The 23,008-nt window shown below is 40.8% G+C and overlaps 1 protein-coding gene across 1 annotated transcript; it reads left to right on the top strand.

Moving 5' to 3' along the window:
• Positions 1–1,241: 1,241 nt before the first annotated feature.
• DNAJA2 (DnaJ heat shock protein family (Hsp40) member A2) lies at positions 1,242–22,632 on the top strand (the record flags this gene model as incomplete). The annotated part of the gene is given in 8 exon segments (XM_014585001.1): positions 1,242–1,301; positions 2,626–2,849; positions 7,960–8,040; positions 8,296–8,429; positions 11,189–11,385; positions 20,417–20,561; positions 20,705–20,832; positions 21,374–22,632. Coding segments are annotated over 8 exon segments (1,161 nt in total), but the record flags the coding sequence as incomplete, so codon positions are not given.
• Positions 22,633–23,008: the final 376 nt, after the last annotated feature.

Genomic DNA, 23,008 nt, shown 5'->3' with positions numbered 1-23,008 from the left:
ACTCCGGCCTCGGCTGGCCCTGGGCTGCCGGCCCCGCCCGCCCGCAGATGCAGCAAATAAAATTCACCCCTGCGCAAACACGACGAAAACCCTTCCTTCCTCCCTCCCTCGGCAGGCAGGCCGGGCGCTCCCGGGAGGCAGCCGCCGGTCTGGCCCTCCCCGCACCGATGGCACCACCCCGGAAAAACAGGTCGGACCGCGGTGCTCATCGCATCCCTGCCCCAGGAGGGAAGCTGTCGGCGCTGCGGGATCGAGTGGCGGGGGGGGGCCCGCGCCGGCTGCCTCGGGGCGGTTGAGGATGTTTCCTGGGACCGCGGTCGCCGGCTGCGGAACTCCTCCCTCTCTTCCTCCCCAGCCCATTGACCTGGAGGTAGCGTGAGTCGGTGTTTGGGTGCATTGTTCTGCGGGCAGGTAAACTAAATGTTCTGTCCCCGCTTCAGGAATAAACCGTGGGTACTGGCCAAACACCTGAGTGTACACCTATTAAAAATAAATAGAAGGCCTTATTATCGTCCTTTGCAATGCTGCTCAGTCTTTCATCTCAGGATTTCAAAGCACTTGAGACTTTTAATTTAAGCCCCACAGCATCCTCACGGGGGTTAGAGTATCCGGATTTCTAAGCCGAGAAAAATGAAACTGCTTCTTAGGGAGTGGGACGGTTACAGTTCAGAGTAAAATGAACTTCCTGTTACCCTACCGGAAATGCTAGTCTGTGTTATATAATTCATGTGTGAACTGAGACTTAAATGGTGTATGCTCACCCACCTAGTTAAGCGTTTATGCAATTTCATTACAACCAAAGTCAATGTAGACCCATCACCCACCGTGTGCAAATGAAACACCAAAAGACACTTCCTAAGACCTTGACTTTTTCCTGATGTTACAGTTAGAGGGAAGACAGGAGCCCTCATGAGCAGCAGGTATTCTTACCTTAGTTTGACTTTCGTGTAATAACGTTTTGCAGTCTGTAAAGTTTAACCATCTTTTGTTCCACATGTATTGAGGTCATATTGGTCGGATTACTGCCATCAAAGACATTCAGATTACCATTTTGTTACATTACATTAGTGAAAAAACAATACCAAGATGGAAAATGGCCAAACAGTCCAGCAAATAAAAGATACTTTTGGAAGTTTATGACTTTAGTACATTGTTTCTCAGAAAGTTAGTGCAAATCTTTAAACTGGTGTTTGTATACTGTGTAATAATGCTCCCCCCTTTTTTTTAATCGTTTTTTGAAGGCATACAGGAAGTTGGCCAAGGAATACCATCCTGATAAGAATCCAAATGCTGGAGACAAAGTAAGTTTAAGATATTTAAAACTTTTTTTTTTTTTTTAATCCTGGGGTTTTAGGTTTAAACTTAAATTGCCCTCCTTGAAAAAACAAATGTTGAGGCCAGCCAGTGGTGTGATGGTTAAGGCTGCTGGATCTCACATGGCCACCTGTACAGTTTTGAGTCCTGGTCCCCACTTTTAAGCATTCTAGGTGTGTGTGCCTGTGTGCCCCAAATCCTGAAAGGCGAGAGAAGTGGAGAAGGGAGGGGGCTTTCTCATTTTGTCTCTCTCCAGCAAGCACACAGGCCTTCTGGCAAATTTAGAAAAAATAAAAGGGGGGTCAGCAGGTGGTGTGGTGATTAATGGCACTGGACTCCCACATGGCCAACCACAGTTCAAGTCCCGAACCTGGCAGCCTGCTTTCTCACTCTCTTGCTCTTGCTCTCTCCCTCTCTGATCAAATCAAATCAAATAAATAAATAAGGTTAAATAAAATAATTTATTTTTAAAAAGAATAAAAGGAATATTGCCAGAAAACCAACTATACCTACGGTCTGATTTTTATATTGAGTATTTTAGAGGGAGCAGGAGGTGGCTTGGTGGTTAAGACGCTGAACTCCCACATAGCCAATCTCGACTTGAGTCCCAGGCCTGGCAGCTTGAGAATCATGTTAGGCACATGTATGCTTGCCCAGAATCTCTGGAAGAGAAGGGATCACGGTATGATCATCCCCCCTGAGGGGTGATTTCTGACTTTCTCTCTTTCTCCTGAGAGCATATGTGCCCTATGGCAAAAAATAAAAAGTATTTCAGTATTGTAATAGGAATACTAGTATTCCAAGCACTAGTGGTATGTGGTAAATAGAATCAGAATCAAACCAAAGATAACTTATAGTATTTATTAGAATTAGATCCTGGGATCAGCGGATGCCATAATGGCTATGTTGCTGGATTACCATGTAGTCAACGTGGTTCGAATCCCAGACCCGGACTGTGATCCCCCACCCCCGGGTGATTTCTCGCTTTCTCTCTCTCTCTGTTTTCTGGCAAGCACACGTGCTCTATTGCAAAAACCTCTCAAAAAAAAAGAGTAGATTCTGGGGGCCAGCAGGTGACGTGGTGGTTGAGGTGGCTGGACTTCTACATGGCTGACCATGGTTCTAGCCTGGGACCTGGTGGCATGCTTTTTCACTTTCTCTCTCTCTCTCTCATCACCTTTAAAAAAATAATAAAATAATAACAATAAAATAATTTTTTAAGAAAGGATTAGTAGATGCTGAATTTCTGTAGCTTTTCCTTACTCTTCTTTATGAAATCAAATTGTGTTCATTTTTACTTTTTCTTTATAGTTTAAAGAAATAAGTTTTGCATATGAAGTACTATCAAATCCTGAGAAGCGTGAGTTATATGACAGATACGGAGAACAAGGTCTTCGGGAAGGTAGCGGTGGAGGTGGTGGCATGGATGATATTTTCTCTCACATTTTTGGTGGAGGATTGTTCGGCTTCATGGGCAATCAGAGTAGAAGTCGAAATGGCAGAAGAAGAGGAGAGGACATGATGCATCCACTCAAGTAAATATCTTTTTTCCTTTTATCAAAAGATAGTAAGTACTTTCAGAAAAAGCATTTACTACTCAGAAGAGAAAAAATATCATTAAATGTTCTTACCCTTCATTAGGGAAAAAAACCTTCCATTTGCCTTATGTCGCCATTGGTTGACTGAATTTAATAATCTAGATGTTTGGGTTTGCTACAGCTCTTAACGGGTGGTTGGTGTTTTCTACTTCATAAAAGATGGCTTATTATGTACTTCTGAGGCTGCTTGTTGTTATAATTTAAATTTTTGAATGTGAAAATTATTTTCTTTGAAGTATGTGAGTATTCCAGCTTTTTATTTAAAATTTTTACAAGTGAGTGGCTGCCTAGTTTGTTTACATGTTATAGTCACTATTACTTGATCCTCAATGTGAACTCTCCTAAATTGGTTTCCATGGAGCTTGCTGGCTTCCAGCCTGACATAAACCTGCGATCATATGAATGGCGTCTGACCTTGATCTTAGACTTCAGATTCACAAGTCCTTTGCATTATGAAAATAGCTATCTCATGTTATAAAATCTGTCAGCTCTTTTGTCTCGGTCATTATTTTTTTCATGAACTGATAATGATTTTATCAGCAAGTGCCAGAAACTAGAGTTAATGTATTTATTAAAATATTTCTACAATATCCAGTTTAAACATTTGAGTAACTTAGAGGAAGTTCTGTGTAATCTGTTACCATGTTTGAGTTGTATCTTTAAATTTTTTTTATATATTAAAATAATTTATCCTGAGAAGTAAATTATTTGAATAACTTCTCAAGAGTAACATTTGTACAATATTCTTTTATTTTTTTTCTTTGGGGGTGGTATAAAAGTAAATAAGATCAAGAGAGTACTTGTTCTATATCTATGATTTTTTTTATGTTCTTCCAAATTTTAAAATTTTGTTTCATACTGTATAGTAAGGGCAGTTTTCTGCTGTAAAATTTTCCTGTTAAAAATATTTCATTTTGGCTTTATACTATTTCATTCTATAGTTTACTTAATTATTCACCTTTTATATAGGATGTTACCAGTTTTCTTCTATAATAGATAGTGCTGCCATGATTTATCCTTGTGTACAGGTTTTTCTCTCCTTGGCAGAGATTCCAAATAGGCGTTAGTGCTTTAAGTCTGATAAATACAACTAAATTGGCTCTTGTAGACGGATTGTACCAGTTTAGTCGCCAGTGGTGGCAGCCGCCTGCTTAGGCAAACCATTACCTACATTTTCCCATCCTTGGCCATGTTTATTGAAATGTGGACCTTTTGGCTTCTACGATAATGGTTTTATATTCTAGTTATAAATGAACAAGTAGAGAAAAAGAAAAACTACCTGTTGGTTGGTTAAAGATTCTTACAAAGATTGTAAAAGATGGAGATAACCAAGTGCTTCAGTCTAATACTAAGCTGTGGTTTTGTCATTATTTGAAAATGTTATTGGTAGTGGAGAGATTTTTGCTATAGGGTACATGTGCTCACTGGAGGGAGAGACAAAGTGAGAAGTCACTCCCCAGGAGGGATGGCCATGCCGCAGTCCTTTCTTCTCCATTCTCCTCTTGGGATCTTGAGCATGTATGTACACACGCATGCCTGGCGCATTTTAAGCCACCAGATCTGGGAACAGCAGTCAACCACATGGAAGTCCTGTGATGTAACCGTTATGCCTTCTGCTGGCTCCTGTAAAATACTTATAACTATTTTGTTGTTGTTCCTCTTATACCTCGGATTTTAAAGTAAATCATTACTAAAAGAGATTTAAAAACACAGGAAGAGTAAAACCAAATTATTAAATTGCTGCCAAAATCTAAATGAATAGTATGTGTGACATTCGATATATTTAGTTTTTTTCTTTTTTTGCTATAGCACGCGTGTACTCACCAAAGAGAGAGACAGAGAGACCAAAAGTGAGAAATCACCCTATCCGCTAGTCCCAACTTTCAATATACTTAGATTATTTATCATTACTTTGTGTTGGGGACATTCAAAATCCTTCCAGCTGTTCTGAAATATACAATAAATTATTGATAACTAAAGTTATCCTATTGTGCTATGAAACACTAAAGCTTATTTCCTCAATTGTTTATTTCATATCTGTTCACCAGTATCTCTATTTCTCCCTCTCCCCCCACTCTTCTAAGCTCTAGTAATAGTAATCATTTCTATTTGACCCTTTACTTCTGTGAGGTTAGCTTTTCAGTTACCACATGAGTGAGAACATGTGGTTTTTCCTCTTTGTGTCTAGATTATTTCACTTAACATAGTGTCCTCCAGGCTTGTTCATGTTGCATGGAATGACAATTTTTGTTTGTTTGTTTAATTATTATTTTTTGTGACTGACTGACTTCCTTCCTTCCTTCCTTCCTTCCTTCCTTCCTTCCTTCCTTCCTTCCTTTCCCAAAGAGGGACAGAGTGAGGGGGTGGGAGGGGAGTAAGAAAGGAAGCTGCAAGATCCAGGAGTTGAACCGCAGTTGGCCATATGGGAGTCCAGCACCCTTAACCACTGTGCCACCTGCTGGCCCCAGTTTCATTCTTTTTAAAGGCTGAATAGTATAAAATTGTGTGTGTATATACACACACACAAACATATACTGCATTTTCTTTATCTCTTGGTCTGTTGGTGGATACTTAGCTTTATTCCATGTCTTGGCTGTTGTAAATAAACAAATATCCAGCATTTGAAACAAATGTTCAAATAAACATTGAAGTGTAGATATCTTTATAACACTCTGATTTCCTTTTTTCTAGATGTATACCTAATAATGAAACTGCTGGATCAGAAGGTTTTTTTTTTTTTTTAAGGTTTTTGCCTTAGGGCACCTGCCAGAGACACACTAGAAGAGAAAGTGAGAAATGATACACATACACCCCTGGGGGGATGGCCACACAACAATCCCTTCTTCTCCATTCCCCTTCTGGGATCTTGGGCACACATGCACACACACATGGTGTGAGTTTCAAGCCACTGGATCTGAAACTCGAATGGTGGTCAGCCGTTTGGGTATCCAGTGACGATAACCATGCTGTATGTTGGCCCCCAAAAAGATGGTTCTGTTTGTAGTTTTTTGAAGAACTTTGATAAATACTGATTTTTTTCTGTTAGTTTGAAAGTTGGTCCTGTAATTCATTTATGCTATGCACCTTAGTAAATGAGTTGGGTTTTATCTTTTAGTTTGATATAGGGTGCATGCACTCACCTGATGGAAGACTGGGAATAAGCAGTCACCCAAGAAGAATGGCTACGTAGCAGTCTGTTTTTCATTCTCCTCTTGGGATTTTGGGCTTGCGCACATGCACCCATCATGTTCTTCAAGCCTCTCAAACTACACAGTGGGCCATGACAGATCTGGTACCTTAATCTCCATGCCACCTGCTGGCTCAATAGTTTTTTCTACTTTCTTTTCCTCCTTTTATTTTTTTTTTTTAGATTTCTGCCACAGGGCATGTGCGCTTACAGGAGAGAGAGAGAGAAAGTGAGAAATCTCCCTGGGGCTGATGGCCATCCAACAATCCCTTCTCCTTTCAGGTTTTTGGAAATGCACACATGTGCGCCTGGTGTGATTTCCAATCAAGTCTGGGACTCAAACTACGTTCAGCCGTGTGGGTGTCCAGCACCCTAACCACTTTGCCATCTGCTAGCCTAGCTTTTTTTTTCCCCATACCATTTCATTGACTTATGACTACATACAAAAAGCTGTGTGTATTTAATATATACAACTTTGGGACCAGCAGTTAGCGTAATGGTTATGTCTCTGGACTCCCATGTAGTCGACTGTGGTTCGTGTCCCGGACCAGGTGGCTTAAAACTCATGCCGGGCACGTGTGCATGCGTGCCCAAGAGAAGAATGGAGGAGAAGGGATTGCGGTGTGGCCATACCCCCTGGGGGGGTGATTTCTCGCTTTCTGTCGCTCTGTCTCTGTCTGGCGAGCACATGCGCCCTATAGCAAAATACACACACACACACACAACTTTATGAATTTTTCACTCCATCTTTTATGTTGTAGACCTCTTTGAATATTTCATGCAAATTGTTCAAACAGAGTTCTGCTTATGATATGGTAGGTTCTTCAGAACCTCTAAAACTTGTAAAGTCTCTGCTGAAAAGCTGTTGATTCTTTGTTTCTGTCACACTGTAGGCAAGAACTACTTTTTAAAAAATTATTTAATTTCATTAATTAATTACTGTTCAGTTTGATCAGAGAGTGAGAGAGAGAGAGAACAAGCAAGCTGCCAGGTCTAGGACTTGAAGCACATTCAGCCATGTGGCCTAGCACCTTAACCACCATGCCACCTGCTGGCCACAGAACTATTTTTTTTTTTCTTTTTTTGGAGAGGTGTTTGTTTGTTTGTTTCTTTGTTTGTTTTTAAGCTATAGGGCACGTGCGCTCACCAGAGAGACAGAAAGTGAGAAATCACCCTCCAGGGGGATGGCCACACCACAGTCCCTTCTCTATTCTCCTTTCAGGATCTTGGGCAGGCACGCACACGCACCCGGCATGAGTTTAAGCCACCGGGTCCGGGATTTGAACTGTGAATGACTACATGGGAGTCCAGTGACATAGCGATTATGCTAACTGCTGGTCCCAGAACTACTTTTTTTTTTTTTTTTTGAGACATATGCCATCTAATTGCCTCCTTTAAGCTGTAATACAAGTTTATAACCTTTCAAATTTGTCCATAGAGGGAGCAGAACCTTGTAGTAGAGCATGGGCTCTAGAGCCAAACACCTTTGTGATCCCAGACAAGTTATTTAACCAGTCTGTGCCTCAGTTTTGTGATCAGGAGTTTCTTAGGTAGTGCTTGAGGCCAAAAGAAGGTTGTAATGCTTGAATAGTCATCAGCTTTAACAGAAGTTGTTGCACAGCAGATTGTTGACTTGATGCTATAGGTTTTGGTTTTGAGCACAATATATGCTGTTGATAGTGATAAAATCTTTCTGCATGTTTGAGCTACAAAATAAAACCTCAGTCAAATTGACTTAATATGAGATGTTTTTTCTTTGTTTTAAATGGTTATGGTGGGATTTGCTTCATCAGCTCTCATTTATATCTTGTATTTAAGAAAACTTGGCAAAATTTGATCCAACCTGAAATTTCTCCCCAGGGTATCTTTAGAAGATCTATATAATGGCAAGACAACCAAACTACAACTTAGCAAGAACGTACTGTGTAGTGCATGCAGTGGGTAAGTATGTCTTCTGGTTTATGCAATATAGTTTGCTTTTTCTTTCATTGTCACACTGAAAGTCTTACCAGGTTAAAATCTTTCAAGATTTTAAACTTAGCTACTCAACAGAAAACAACAGCTTCTGATACTTGGAAAGTCAATTTAAGTATTAGTTTTGGGGGGTCGAAGATGAAGGTACAAAGCATAAATTCTGTTTGTCTGGTATATCAGAATGGTCTATGGGGAAAATCTAATTCATACCCTTTGCCTTAGCCAAGGTGGAAAGTCTGGAGCTGTTCAGAAATGCAGTGCTTGTCGGGGTCGAGGTGTACGCATCATGATCAGACAGCTGGCTCCAGGAATGGTACAACAGATGCAGTCTGTGTGCTCTGATTGTAATGGAGAAGGTATGCATGCCAGTATTTCCGCTTTTATATTGGAATAATTTGGGGATGCAGAAATTGGAAAGGTTTACAGTTTTCCTTTTTCAAGTGTTTTTGTTCATCTTCTTAAAGATACATACTGAATTCTAAAAATGTGAAAACATTTTCTTTTTTTAGAGTGATTTTTGCTATCGGGGGCACATGCTCACCGGAAAGTGAGAAATCACTCCCTAGGGGGTATGGCCATTGCCGCTGTCCCTTCTCCATTCTCCTCTTGGGATTTTGGGCATGCATGCACATGTGCCTGGCATGAGATTGAAACCATTGGGTCTGGAACTCAAATCGTAGTCAACCATGTGAGAGTTCAGCGAAATAACTGCTACATCATCTGCTGATCCCTGTCCCTTTGTATTATTAAAAGGTTAAATTTGATAAAGGATATAGGAAATTGTTTACTTAATTCTAATAAGTAGTGGATTTTACTGTAAGCTTTAGCAAACTTTTGAGGATGGATTTTGGAATTGAAGTACTTGTCAGAGAAGTATTTTAGGCTTGTTTTTCATAACTGCTCACCTCTTACTCTACTAGTGCTTATAGCCACAGGCAGTGATCATGGCTGTATTCTAGTAAAACTTCGTTTACAAAAACAAGTAGGTTTCCCAATTTGGCCTGTGACAACTTTATTCTAGAGCAGTGCTGTCTGATATAATTTTTTTCCTGCACTGATGGAAATGTTCTGTATTTATAATGTGTAGTATAATAGTTACTAGCTGTTCGTGGCTATAGAATGCTTGAAATGTGGCTGCCAAGGAACCAAATTTATTTTTATGGGTTTTTACCATAAGATGTGTGCTCTCATCAGGGAGAGAGAGACAATGAGAGGGAAAGTGAGAAATCACCCTTGGAGGGATGGTCATGCCACAGTCCCTCTTGTCCTTACTCCTCCTGGGATCTTGGGCATGCATGCACACATGCCTAATGTGATTTTCAAGCCACTGGGTCCAGGACTCAAGCCATGGTCTGCCATGTGGGAGTCCAGTGATGTAACCACTACACCATCTGCTGGCCCCAGGGACTGAACTTTTAAAATAATTTAAATTGCTACAGGTGCCTAGTGACCACCATATTGGACAGTATAGATCTCTATTAATGCAGTTCAACAGCATCCTTTACAAATTCTTCCTGGAAATGATGAGCTGATTTTGAGACTCTGTACATCTCAGCCTCCTAGAGAATATATATTTCCTGGGACCAGTGGTTAGCGTAATGACTATGTCACTGGACTCCCATGTAGTCAACCACGGTTCGAGTCCCAGACCGGGAGGCTTAAATTCACGCTGGACGCGTGTGCACCCAAGATCCCTGGAGGAGAAAGGATTGTGGCATGGCCATCCCCACTGGGGGGTGATTTCTCGCTTTCTGTCTCTCTGGCAAGTTCACGTGCCCTCTAGCAAAAAACCTCTCCAAAAAGAAAAGAATATGTATTTCCTTATGAAAGTTGCTGACAGTCAAGAAACCAAAGTTGACTGAAATCTTTTTTCATGTATCATTATTTGAAGAAAAAAAAAAAAAAAAACAGTTTACAGAGCATGTTTTACAGAAGCTCTGGTCAAAAAACAGTCCCTAAGGGGCCAGCAGGTGGCATAGTGGTTAAGGTGCTGGACTCCCACATGGCTGACTGTGGTTCAAATCCTGGACCTGGTGGCTTGCTTTCTCACTCTTCCTGCCTCTCACTGTCTGTCTTTCTCTGGTAAAACTGAAGAACAATAATGATAAATAAATTACATAAATAATTCTTTGAAAAACAAACAAACAAAAAGTCTCCAAAGTCATCAGTTGAACACATCTAAGTATTAATGTGTGCCAATAATCAGCCATTAGAAAGCAGTGCTGGGGACTGATCTAGAAAGCAGTGCTGGGGACTGGTCTGAGGTTATTTCATGTTGGGTAAATTTTCTCTATGAGCTAGAAGATGTATAGCGATTGAATGTATTAAATAATAATGATAGTAAAAAAATTTTTTTAATAATGATGATAGTAATAATAAAAAACAAACTCCCCCCAAAAAAGCAGAAATAAGACAGTGCTGGGGCCAATAGATGGTGTGATAGTTAAGGTGCTAGATTCCCACATGACCAACCATGGTTTGAGTTTCAGACCCAGAGGTTTGAAAATCATACTGGGTCTCTTTGTGTACATGTGTTCCCAAAAATCCCAAGAGAAAAATGGAAAAGATGAGATTGTGGCATGGCCATCCTCCTGGTGGTGTGATTTCTCACTTTCTCTCTCTGTCTCTCTCCAGCAATTGTATAAACCCTACAGCAAAAACCTTTAAAAAAAATTTATAAAAGGGGGGGAAGTAGTGGGTAGTTTTTTCTTAATATACTAGTTACAACTTTAATTTTGCTTTATTATACCATAATCAAGTATTTTAAAAGAATGTATAGAAGAGGGGACTAGCAAATGGCATAATGGATATGTCACTGGACTCCCACATGGCCAACTGCTCTTAGGGTCCTGGACCTGGAGGCTTGAAACTCACACTGGGTACATGTGTATGTGCCCAAATCCCAGGAGAACAAGGGATTGCAGCATAACTTTTCCCCTCCTCCCGGGAGGGGGCTTCTCACTTTTCCTCTCACTCTCTCTGTTTCTCTCTGGTGAGCGCATGCACCCTATGGCAAAAACCTTTAAACAAACAAACAAACAAGAACCAGAATGAAGGCATTGTCAAGAGTGCTGTGCATCTTCTTTCTGAAAGTTTCAATAAAGTCTCTTTCTAGGAGAGGTAATTAATGAAAAGGACCGTTGTAAAAAATGTGAAGGGAAGAAGGTGATAAAAGAAGTCAAGATTCTTGAAGTCCACGTAGACAAAGGCATGAAACATGGACAGAGAATCACATTTACTGGGGAAGCAGACCAGGCCCCAGGAGTGGAACCAGGAGACATTGTTCTTTTGCTACAGGAGAAAGAACATGAGGTAATTTCCTTTGTTTTATATTTTTTATTTGTATTTTGTTTTATTCAGAAGTGGGTCTTGTTTGTGAGAAATAGGTTTAATCTATTTGGATTTCCTGGAATGACTGAAGATTGATAGAGTTGGTAAGAGAGCATAGAATGACTTGTATAAAGCTAACAAGACAGGTGTAGTCAGAAGCATCATAGGAGTCAGATTTAATCCTGGACTGGCCATTGACTGGCACTGTAATAACTTTAATCTTGTTGTCTCTGCACCTGATTCCTTGTTTATGAAAATAAAGGCATTGGACCAGATGATCTTTTTTCACTGTGAAATTAATTTGATGAGTGATTAGTGGACCAGGGCTTTAGTCTTCAGTACTGCTCTGTTGATTGATTTGTTGGGTAGCTAGGTGAGTTTCTTTAAAGGAAAAAAAGATTCTGGAGTTCTTTTAAATTTTTGCTTGAATATGTATCAAGGCAAAAAGAATTTGTCTAACACTGGTGAATGTAGACGCATTTGAACGCATTTGACGAAATTCTGTCTTTGTATTTGATCACATTTACTCAAGAGTTCCTCTGAATCTTTACGTAACAGATTAACCACATTTTAATTTACACTAAAATTCTATTCCTTTTGTTGGTTATTTCTGCAAGTAACAGTAAAGTTTAAAATCACCTCTAGAATCTAGAAAACAATAAAGGGCATACACGCAAGTGCCTGGCGTAAAATGCGGATCCTGGTAATTGGATTATATTCTCTCACAAGGTTGTCATGCTCTTCTGGAATATTCTTCCAGGATATTCATAATAGGCAGATTTTATGCCTCAGCAAAGCTGTGAATTACCATGTATCTTGGCTTTTGGTGGATATTGCCAAACTTATAAATGACAGCAGGGGTCTATAAGATTGCTAAAAAAAAAAAAAAGAAAGTGGAACCAGCAGTTAGCGTAATGGCTATGTCACTGGACTCCCACGTAGTCGACCACGGTTTGCATCCCGGACCCAGTGGCTTAAAACTCACGCTGTGCGCGTGTGCATGCGTGCCCAAGATCCCGAGAGGAGAAAGGAGGAGAAGGGATTGCGGCGTGGCCATCCTCCCTGGGGGGTGATTTCTCACTTAGTGTCTCTTTGTCTGTCTCTGTCTGGCGAGCGCACGCACCCTATAGCAAAAACCTCTAAGAAAAAAAAAAGGAAAGTAAGAGTGATTTCTACAATTCTGCCTCATCGCCTGAAGATTGAAATATTTATCACTCTTGGAAGATTCTCTGTTGGCATTTTAGCTTCTACCTCTGTAATTCAGTTTTGCCTATACAACACTGTATGACGCATACAAGGCATTAATATACATGAATATTTTTACTGATAGAGTCACTGAAGCAGGGGACCAGCAGATGGCGTAATGGTTATGTCGCTGGACTCCCACGAAGTCGACCATGGTTTGAGTCCCGGACCCTAGGCTTGAATTTAAGCTGGGCACATGCGCATGTGTGCACAAGATCCTGAGATGAGATGGAAGAGAAGGGATTGCAGCATGGCCATCCCCCCTGGGGGGTGATTTCTTACTTTCTGTCTCTTTGTTCCTCTCTCTCTTTCCAGCAAGTTCACATGCCCTATAGCAAAAACCTTTCTTCCAAAAAAAAAAAGAATCACCGAAGCAGTCTGGAGTCAGTTATCAAATGGCCTCAGACAGTGTCGAATTCAAGGGGGCCGTGAAGTTTAGGAGTGATATTTCGGGGGATTTAAACCCTTTTTTTTTAACTTTAAATTTAGTATTTAACATTGCTGTATAATTAAATTGGACTTTAAAAGTAGAGATCACTGGGTTTGGAAGTAAGGGACTAAAGGTCTGACTCCCATTTTGCCAGCTTTAGTTTCCCTGGGCTTGGCTTTGCTGAGCAAAAACAAAGACAATCTCCCTTGGGAAGGATATTGTAGAATCAAATGAGATTATGAATAAGCTTCTTTTCTTAGGGCTGTTGGGAGGCCTTTAAAAGTAAGTCACCTATTGGGGACCAGCAGGTGGCATGGTGGTTAAGGTGCTGGACACACCCACATAACTGGCCCTGGTTTGAGTCCTGGACCTGGTGGTTTGCTTTCTCAGTTTCCCTCCTTCTCTCTCTCTGTCTTTCTCTGGTCAAAACTAAAAACTAAATGAATGAAGAAATAAAGCTAACTAAATAATTTTTTAAAAAAAAGTAAGTCACCTATTAAAATTTTAGCGGCAGTTTCCAACAGAAAGCAAATGTAACTGGTCTAAAGTAGAAAGTAGAAGATAGTGGAACAGGTGGATGGCATAATATTTATGTTGCTGGACTCCCACGTAGTTGACAGTGGTTTGAGTCCTGGACCTACCAGCTTGAAATGTAACACCAGGTGCGTGTGTGTGTGTGCCCAAAATCCTGAGAGGAGATTAAATAAGAGAAGTCATTGTGGCGTGGCCATCCCCTCCAAGAGGTGATTCTCGCTTTCTGTCTCTCTGGCAAGCATGTGCACCCTATAACAAAGAATCTCTCTCAAAAAAGGAAAAAGAAAGTAGAAGATACTAAAGGTTAGAATGAAGGTTCATTTAATTTTCATTTTTGCTGTAGGGCATATGCATTCACCAGAGAGACACAGAGTAACAGAGGGAAAGTGAGAAGTCACCCCTTGGGGGGATGGACACACCACAATCCCTTCTTCCTTATTCTCTTCTCAGGATTTTAGGCATGTACAAACACACGGCCTGGTGAGATTTTGAAGCCACCAGGTCCAAGACTCAACCATGGTCGACCATGTGGGGGTCTAGCACCTTAACCACTGTGCCACTTGCTGGCCCTTTCTTGGTTTAGTAAAGTAAATTTGAGCCAATGCTGTGATTGAGCATTTTATTTAGTTTAGTTTATACCACTGAAAAAGTTCTGTTTTTTTTTGTTTGTTTGTTTGGTTGGGGTTTTTTGTTTTTGTTTTTGTTTTTTAATTTTTTGTCATAGGGCATATGTGCTTACCAGAGGCAGAGAGAGGGAAAGTGAGAAATCTCCCCAAGGGAGGATGACCATACCACAGTCCCTTCTCTTCCATTCTCCTCGAGATTTTGGGCCCACACCTGGGTGATTCTCAAACCGCCAGATCTGAGACTCAAACTGTTGTTGATGATGTGGGTCCAGTGCCTTAACCACCATTCTACTTGTTGACCCAAATGTTCTCAGTCTTATGAAGAAAACTAGAATGGTTTGAACTAGAACATGAAGCTAGTGAATTGTTGAGTGAATTCTGTTTTGTGCCTTTTCACCCAATCCTAACTCTTGCTAAAATAATTAAGGCCATAATGAGATTAGGGTGGGTGTTGTAGATGAAAGAATATAAATCTTCTCTCAAGTTTTTGCTATAGGGCACATGTGCTCTCTGGAAAGAGACAGGGAAAGTGAAAAAACAACCCCCTGGAGGAATGACCACACCAAAATCTCTTGTCCATTCTCCTCTTGAGATTCTGGGCATGCACACACTTGGCACCAGCGTGTTTCTCAAACTGCTGGAGTTTGGGATTTGAACCCTATGCAGTCAGCCATGTGGGAGCAAACACCTTAACCGCCACACCACCAGCTGGCCAAACAGTATAAACCTTTGGATCAAAAAACATTCCGTTTTTAGAAGTACTATAATCATGTATATTCATCTTGCCATATTACTTTTCAGTCTGTGTGTGTTCATAATGCCTCTCTTCACCTCCCCCCCCCATTTGCCAGAGGGCCATGTGTGCTCTCCAGAGGGGAAGAGAGGAAGAGGGAGAGAGCCCTCCCCATGGGGTGTGGTCATGCTAAAATCCTTTCTCTTCCATTTCTCCACCCTTTTGTGATTTGAGGCAAGCACAAACCCAGTGTCCAGTGTGTTTTTCAAGCTACTTGAGGCCAGAGTTCAATTTGTGTGGTAGGCCTTGGGGAAATCCAGCTGATAATAGAAGTTGGGGTGATCAGGCCCAACACCACTGCCAAATCTGGAGCTGTAAGTTGACCAGGTCCTTGTCTCACCCGCATGAAGAATTGGGTATGCAGACATAGAGAGAGGATAGCAAGTGGAGAGTTGATTGCAGAGGGGAGGAATATCATAAGGGAGAAGAACTACAAGGGCATGGAATGTTGGGGGGGGGCATGTTCATCTGGGTTAGGAGAGGCTTTGTCAGGGCTTATCGTGCATGTGTCCCACCAGTGATAGGGGTCATATGTCCTATAGGTTTTGCTGTACCTTAGGGTGAACTCATGGTCATAAGACCCTAAGTAATGGTTGCTAATTGGAAATGAGTTTGTTCAGAGGCTGTTAATTTGGAAAAGGTTATAGTATTTCAGTTAACTTTGAGGACCTGGTGATCCATATTTTAGAATCCATTCCCCAGAATCCGGGAGGATCCTGCCCATCAGGAAGTGCCTTGCCCCGTTCCCATCTTTGTGATAATGCTTTTGTATTACCTGCATGTTCTGGACTATGTCCATCTGACCTTCTGGTCTTTATCTGATTAACTTTATTTATTTAATTTGACCAGAGAGGGCTAGAGAGAGAGAGAGAGAAAGAGAAAGCAAGCTTCCAGGTTTGGGACTTAAACCATAGTCAGCCATGTGGGAGTTCAGTGCCCTTAACCCCCATGCCACCTGCTGGCCTCTATCTAATTAAGTCCCATTGCAAGGGCCCATGAATTCTTTAATAACAAGATTTACATGTCTAAGTATGGTGACTGGGAGAGGAGAAGAATTGGAATCAAATAAAAGTAGGGGGAGATTTAACAGGGACCATGCAGTACAATGGCTCTATTTGGGTGAGTGGGGGCACTGCCCTTTTCACCTATGAATGACGTCTAGCTCCAGTAACTACCAGGCCTTGGACCCAACCACATAATGCATTTGTACAGCACAAAATCACAGAATCTGGTGATGTCACTCTACTGTAATCTTTTTGCGCTTTATTCTCCGATGCTTAGTAGTCCGTTCTCATGAACCTTTTTCAAAAATTTCCTGGTATTCTTGCTTATTTCTCTGTTTAAACTTAATCTGTTAATTCGTAAGAGATGGGCATCCCCAGTAGGGGTCCTTATGCCATAATCCACCCCTAGCTCCAGTCAGCCCAGATCATGGGTATGCATGCACATGTGCAACCCTCTTTGTGTGCAGGGAGACATTGGGACACTAACCTGGGACCTTCCCATGTGGCTCCAGCATCGCAGAGGACTGTCCCACCAGTTGACTCCTCTTGTTTAAACTTTAGCATCAAATTATCTACCGCACCAACCAAAACACCAGCCACAACCCTAATATCATTTTTTATTGAAATCACTTTAAATCCAACTATACTGTACAAAAACATGGTATTGTCCTATACCCTATTTCTAGTAGAGCTTTAACTGAAAGATAATTTGGTAAGAAACGGTTCTTGGAACACTATTATTATAAGATACACAGAAACACTGGCATTACATTATACATAGCATTTTTAAATGATTGAAATGTACTGCATGAAAGAAACCTTATTGATCCCATTGTGAGGAACATTTGAGTAAATGTGTGCAGAGCTAATACAAATTAATTTGTTCTCAGACTTTTGAATATATTAGATTTGATTTGACCAGAGAGGGACAGAGAGAGAGAGAGAGAAAGCAAGCCACCAGGTCCCAGACTTGAAACTCGGTCGACCATGTGGGAGTCCAGCACCCTTAACCACCACGCCACCTGCAGGCCCCAAGGGCTTGATTTTGTTGTTGTTGCTGTTGAGATTTTTGCTATAGGGTACATGTGCCTGTGAGAGACAGAGAAAGTGAGAAATCACTCCCTGTGGGGGTGACCATACCAGTCCCTTCTCCATTCTCTCAGGATTTGGGGCACCATGCACATACATGTACCTGGTGTGAGTTTGGTTTTTTTTGGAGGGGGGGGCGGAGGTTGAGGGGTTTTTGCTATAAGGCATGTGTGCTCGCCAGAGAGAGAGACACAAAGTGAGAAATCACCCCCCCAGAGGGGGTGGCCATGCCGTAGTCCCTTCTTCATTCTCCTCTTGGGATTTTGGGTAAGCATACACACATTCCTAGCGTGAGTTTTAAGCCACTGGATCTGGGACTTAAACCATAGTCAACTATGTGGGAGTCCAGCAACATAACCATTACACCATCTGCTGGTACACTGGCATGAGTTTTAAGCAGCTGGTTGCAGGACTCGAACCATGGTCAACTATGTGGAAGTCCAGTGATGTAACCATCATGCCACCTGCTGCTCCCCCTGGGAAGGCTTATTAAAACTACAGTTGAGACCAGCAGGTGGCGTAGTGGTTAGGGTGCTGGACTTTCTCATAGCCGACCACAGTTTTCGCCCGGCATGTGTGCATGCATGCCCAATATCCCACAATGAGAATGGAGGTGAACAGATTGTAGTATGGCCATCCTCCCTCTCTTGCCCTTTTTTTGGGGGGGTAGGAGGGGTTTTATTTTTTTTGCTATAGGGTGTGTGCGTTCACCAAAAAGATAGAGGCAGGAAGCAAGAAATCACCCCTGGGGAGATGGCCATGCTGCAATCCCTTCTCCTCTATTCTCGGGATCTTGGGCATGCACGCACACGCACCCAGCATCTGTTTAAGGCACCGGGTTCGGGACTTGAACCACAGTCAGCTACATGAGAGTATAGTGACATAGCCATTATACCAACTGCTGGTTTCTGATTTCTTGCCTTTTAACTGTCTCTCTGGCGAGCACACGCACCGTAGCAAAAAAAAAAAATCTCTCTTAAAAAAAACTACTGATTGGGGCCAGCAGGTGGCGTGGAGGTCAAGGTAGCTGGATCCCTTGGCCCACTATGTGGTTAGAGTCCCAAACCCACCAGGTTGGAAAATCACTGTAGCTGCATGTGCGTGTGTGTCCCTAAATTCCAAGGGGAAAAAATGGAGGAAAAGGAATTGCAGCATGGCCATCACTTGATGTCTCTCGATCTCTATATACCCCATAGCAAAAACTAAAACAAAACAAAAGAACTACAGATTGTTGAGCCCCACCTTCATAGATTCTGGCAGTAGGGGTGGGACTGGGAGTGTGTACAGTGGTTCCCTCATTTTTGATCAACCACAGTCGGAAAATAGGTGAATCCAGTACAGTAAGATACTTTGAGAGAGATCACATTTGTGTAACTCTCTGTAGCTTAAAATTTTTGTTATTATTAGTAACTGTTACTGTGCCTGATTTATGAATTACTTTATCCTAGGGATGTTTGTATAGGGAAACATGGTATCAGTAGGTTTCAGTGCTCTCTACTGTTTCACACATTAGTGGGCATCTTGGAATGTATCCCTGCAGATGAGAACAAACTGTTACATGAACTACAGTCAGAGAGTCACTGGTTTAAGATAATGGTTTAATTACCTTAAAGCATAGTGGAGGAGAAGGAGTTGTGGAATGGTCATCCTCTATGGGGGTGATTTCTCATTTTCCTTCTGTGTCTTTGTCTCTAGTGAGCACCCACTATGACAAAACCCTTTAAGAAATGAATTAATTAATTGGGCCAGCAGGTGGTGTGGTGGTCAAGGTGCTGGACTCTCACTTGGCCAGCCACAATTTGAGTCCCAGACCTGGTGGCTTGCTTTCTCACTTTTCTTTTCTTTGTGTCTCTCTCTCTAGTTTGCTACATGTGCCATATAGCAAAATTTTTAAAATAAATAATTTAAAGTGAGAGAAAAGTCAGTGCATCAGAAACATTCTACATACTACTAAGTGTAGATTTGAGCATGAGAGTTGGATGTATGTATGTTTGGATTTGGATTTGTATAGTTTTAAAAGAATTGTGCTAGGGAAAAACTAGGTGACCATTCACTGAAGCTAATTTTGTTTCATCTTAAATTTCAAAAGTTATGTATAGGTATTTTAATTTCTCAAGCAGAAAGTACAGTGGAGCATGTGTGAAGTTATATTTGTTGTCACATTGAATGCTCAAAAACATTTGTTGTGCCTTTTCAAAGAATAAGGTAACGCTTTTTGCATTACCTATTTTATAGTGTATATAATATTAAATAAGTCAACTTTAGCAATGCTGTTTAATTTACATTTTATCTCAACAGGTTTTGATTTCATTCATTCATTTATTTATTTTAAGAGATACTTCCTATCGGGTATGTGTGTTCACCAGAGAAACAGAAAGTGAGAAATCACCCTCTGGGGCAATAGACATGCCACAATCCTTTTTCATTCTTCTCCTGGGATTTGGGTATGCACACATATGTGGCTGGTATGAGTTTTAAGCCACTAGGTCCAGGACTGGAACCATGATCGACTGTGGGAGTCTAGCAGTGTAACCATTACACCACCTGTTGGTCCCAGGTTTTGAATTTTTAAGTGAGATAAAACTTTGTACAAATGGGGACCAGCAGTTAGCATAATAGCTATGTCGCTGGACTCTCATGTAGCTGACCACGGTTCGAGTCCTGGACCCAGTGGCTTTAACTCATGCCTGGCACATGTGCGTGCGTGCCCAAGATCCCGAGGGGAGAATGGAGGAGAAGGGATTGCGGTGTGGCCATCCCCGTTGGGGGGGTGATTTCTCGCTTTCTCTCTCTCTGTCTCTGTCTTTCTGGTGAGCACACGTGCCCTTTAGCAAAAAACTCTCAAAAAAAAAACTTTGTGCACATGTAAAGTGTAGAATTAAACCCCTTACCTTACTGACTAAGCATTACACTTTTTAAGGCTAACGTTGGACACCCTTTCCTGTTTAGATATGACTGAGGCACTTTGGAGTGAGTCTGTTCTACAGAAGCCTGCTGGTCAGAGTCAGGAAGTGGGCCATAATTGCAAAGTATGTCTTGTGCTGTTTTTGGAGCCAGCTCTGTTCTGTGCCATTTTTTTTCCCAGTTCCAGTGCCTTTCTAATAAAAGCTTCTAGCCCAATACTTGAGGATAACTATGTTCCTAATGTAAATTTAGGGAATTAGGGAGAGTGACACTGCCTCCTGTGGTGAATGATAGAATTAAGTTATTTAAATCGAACCAAAGATCATAGTACAACAGGTTATGGCTCCTTAGTTTTTGTTAATGTTTTTCTTGTTTGCTTTATCTGTAGGTATTCCAGAGAGATGGGAATGATTTGCACATGACATATAAGATAGGACTTGTTGAAGCTCTATGTGGATTTCAGTTCACATTTAAGCACCTTGATGGACGTCAGATTGTGGTGAAATACCCCCCTGGCAAAGTAATTGAACCAGGTAAATCTTGATTTTTACCTAATCCAGATTTCCACATGTTCTTAAAATTTATAATTCGTTATAGTAGGTAACTCCACATAATAGTGAACACATACATTGGGTAGAATTTCCTAATCATTTCCTGTTTATTACTCACATAATAGGATGTGTTCGTGTAGTCAGAGGTGAAGGAATGCCACAGTATCGTAATCCCTTTGAAAAAGGCGATCTTTACATAAAGTTTGATGTACAGTTTCCTGAAAACAACTGGATCAACCCAGATAAGCTTTCTGTAAGTATTCTCTAAATTTAAGCAACAAGTGGCCAAAAGTCTCTTAATACCTTGTTCCTTTGTTACCTTCAATTTGGTTTTGGTACTAAAATTATAATCACACAATTGAAAATTTTTCTTTTTAAATATTTGCATTATTGATGGGTTTTCCTGATTACTATTCAAATGAGAATTGCAGGTCTAAATGTTTATGGGAAGCCAGGCATTGGGAGTAAAGCAGATTGGGTATAGGTGATGATGAGGGAACCTAGGACTATCAGTACAAGTTTGTCAACTGAAGAATACAGACACTCCCCACTCACCCTCTAGTAAGCTGGTGTTTCATGCAGAATGCGGGAAGTGCCGTGTCTGCTCCAAAATTTTCCAGTGTCTAAATGTTAGCAACCAATTCCATTTTTTTGTTTTTGAAGCAATAGATGGGTTGCACAAGAGGTGCCTCAAGATTTGGCCTGTGGGTCAAAGAAGCATATACCTGGATTGTATTAAAAGGGATGTTGATGAAAATATTTTAACTGACCTGATTTTGTTTTTTTAAATGAAGGAACTAGAAGATCTTCTGCCCTCTAGACCGGAGGTTCCTAACATAATTGGAGAAACAGAGGAGGTAGAGCTTCAGGAATTTGATAGCACTCGAGGCTCAGGAGGTGGTCAGAGGCGCGAAGCCTATAACGATAGCTCCGATGAAGAAAGCAGCAGCCATCATGGACCTGGCGTGCAGTGTGCCCATCAGTAAACTCTGCACACAAATTGCACAGGTGGATTTTCTTTCCACGTTTGCCTGATTTGTTCTCAACAATCCAGCTGGAGTGTCTGATCAATCCAGATGAACTGATGGACATCTGTTGGTCTATGTGTAACTTTTTAAATTGGTATAGTATCTACAGAGTGTATAATTTAAACTAACCACAAAGCTTTACATCTTCATTTCGACTGTTCTGTAGCAGAATAAAGAAAGCACTTGAAAGGAAATGAGAGTCCCTTTCACACGTGGGGTATAAGTTTCAGTCCTGGTGTCTGTGCTTGATTTTTATCAGTTTTGTGTAGATTTTATGTTTCATATTTTAAACTCAAATCCCACATTGTAAAGTTTGTACAATTTGTCCTGAAGCTTTGTGTTTGGCTGCACCTGCATAAGCTGCTACAAATAGAATAAAGAATTTCATAGCCTGTATCTATCATTTAGATGCATGGAAAAAATGGGCTTTGCACACAATGGGTTTGGAGCTGACTGGGAACAATGGGGAAAAATTACATTAGCTGTGGTTGTAAAGTTTTGGGGTTTTTTTGTTTTGTTTTTCTTTTTCTTTCTTTCTTTTTTTTTTTTTTTTTTTTTTTTTTTTTTTTTACCATCTTGTGAAGGGTTTCTGAAACTTGATAATAAAAAGCAGTTGATGTAAATTATTCTTTGTGTCACGTTTTTAGAAGGAAAAACGTATTTTGAGCTGTAAAATGTATCTTAAACTGGAGAATGTATCCTTAGTTCTGGTTCTTAAAGAGCCCTTAAAAACCCATTGGCCTGAACTTTATTCCTCAGGCACCTGCCCATTGTGTAGTTTTTAAAAACAAAAGGTTGGTAGAAACAGGCTTTATTGGCTTCAATTGATGCTTTGTAGAGTCAAGGACATCTAAGTTATGTAACTCCTAAGTTATGATCCTGCTAGCTGGGGATAGCCCTGCCTCTGTATCTCCCCACCACTACCCCTTTTTAAAAAATAAGGTAACAGCAAATCAATAGTGGAACCATGTTTGCATAGAACCTGTTAAAATGCTCTGTTTTCATTAAATGTTAAGTTAAAGATGCTCTGTCTCCATTAAGTTGAATATTTAAAATTGGGGGAAGTATTGATTATTACTTTGATATCCTATAATATTTTATAGAAAAGTAAGACTCTTAGGCTGGTATGAGGAAAATCAGATAAAACTAATATGAAAAGGATATTTATTGTATTTTTTTCCGTCTTCTGCTTTTGCCTTTTCACTCCCAGAGTAGGTATTTTTAGGACACACACGTATTTGAGGGAAGAGAGACATCAGATGCACATTTTACATTTGTAAGGGAGCAAATGGAGAAAATTAAAACTAAAAATTTTAAATGTATTATGCCATCCATAAGTCTAAATATAGTAATCATAGTTTATTTCTAGGTCTGTTAAAACCTGAATAATAAAAAGGTGTC

The sequence above is a fragment of the Tupaia chinensis genome, unplaced genomic scaffold, assembly GCF_000334495.1.
Source record: "Tupaia chinensis unplaced genomic scaffold, TupChi_1.0 Scaffold148557_1, whole genome shotgun sequence".
NCBI lineage: Eukaryota > Metazoa > Chordata > Mammalia > Scandentia > Tupaiidae > Tupaia > Tupaia belangeri.
This window is presented reverse-complemented; position numbering and strand designations above follow the sequence as displayed.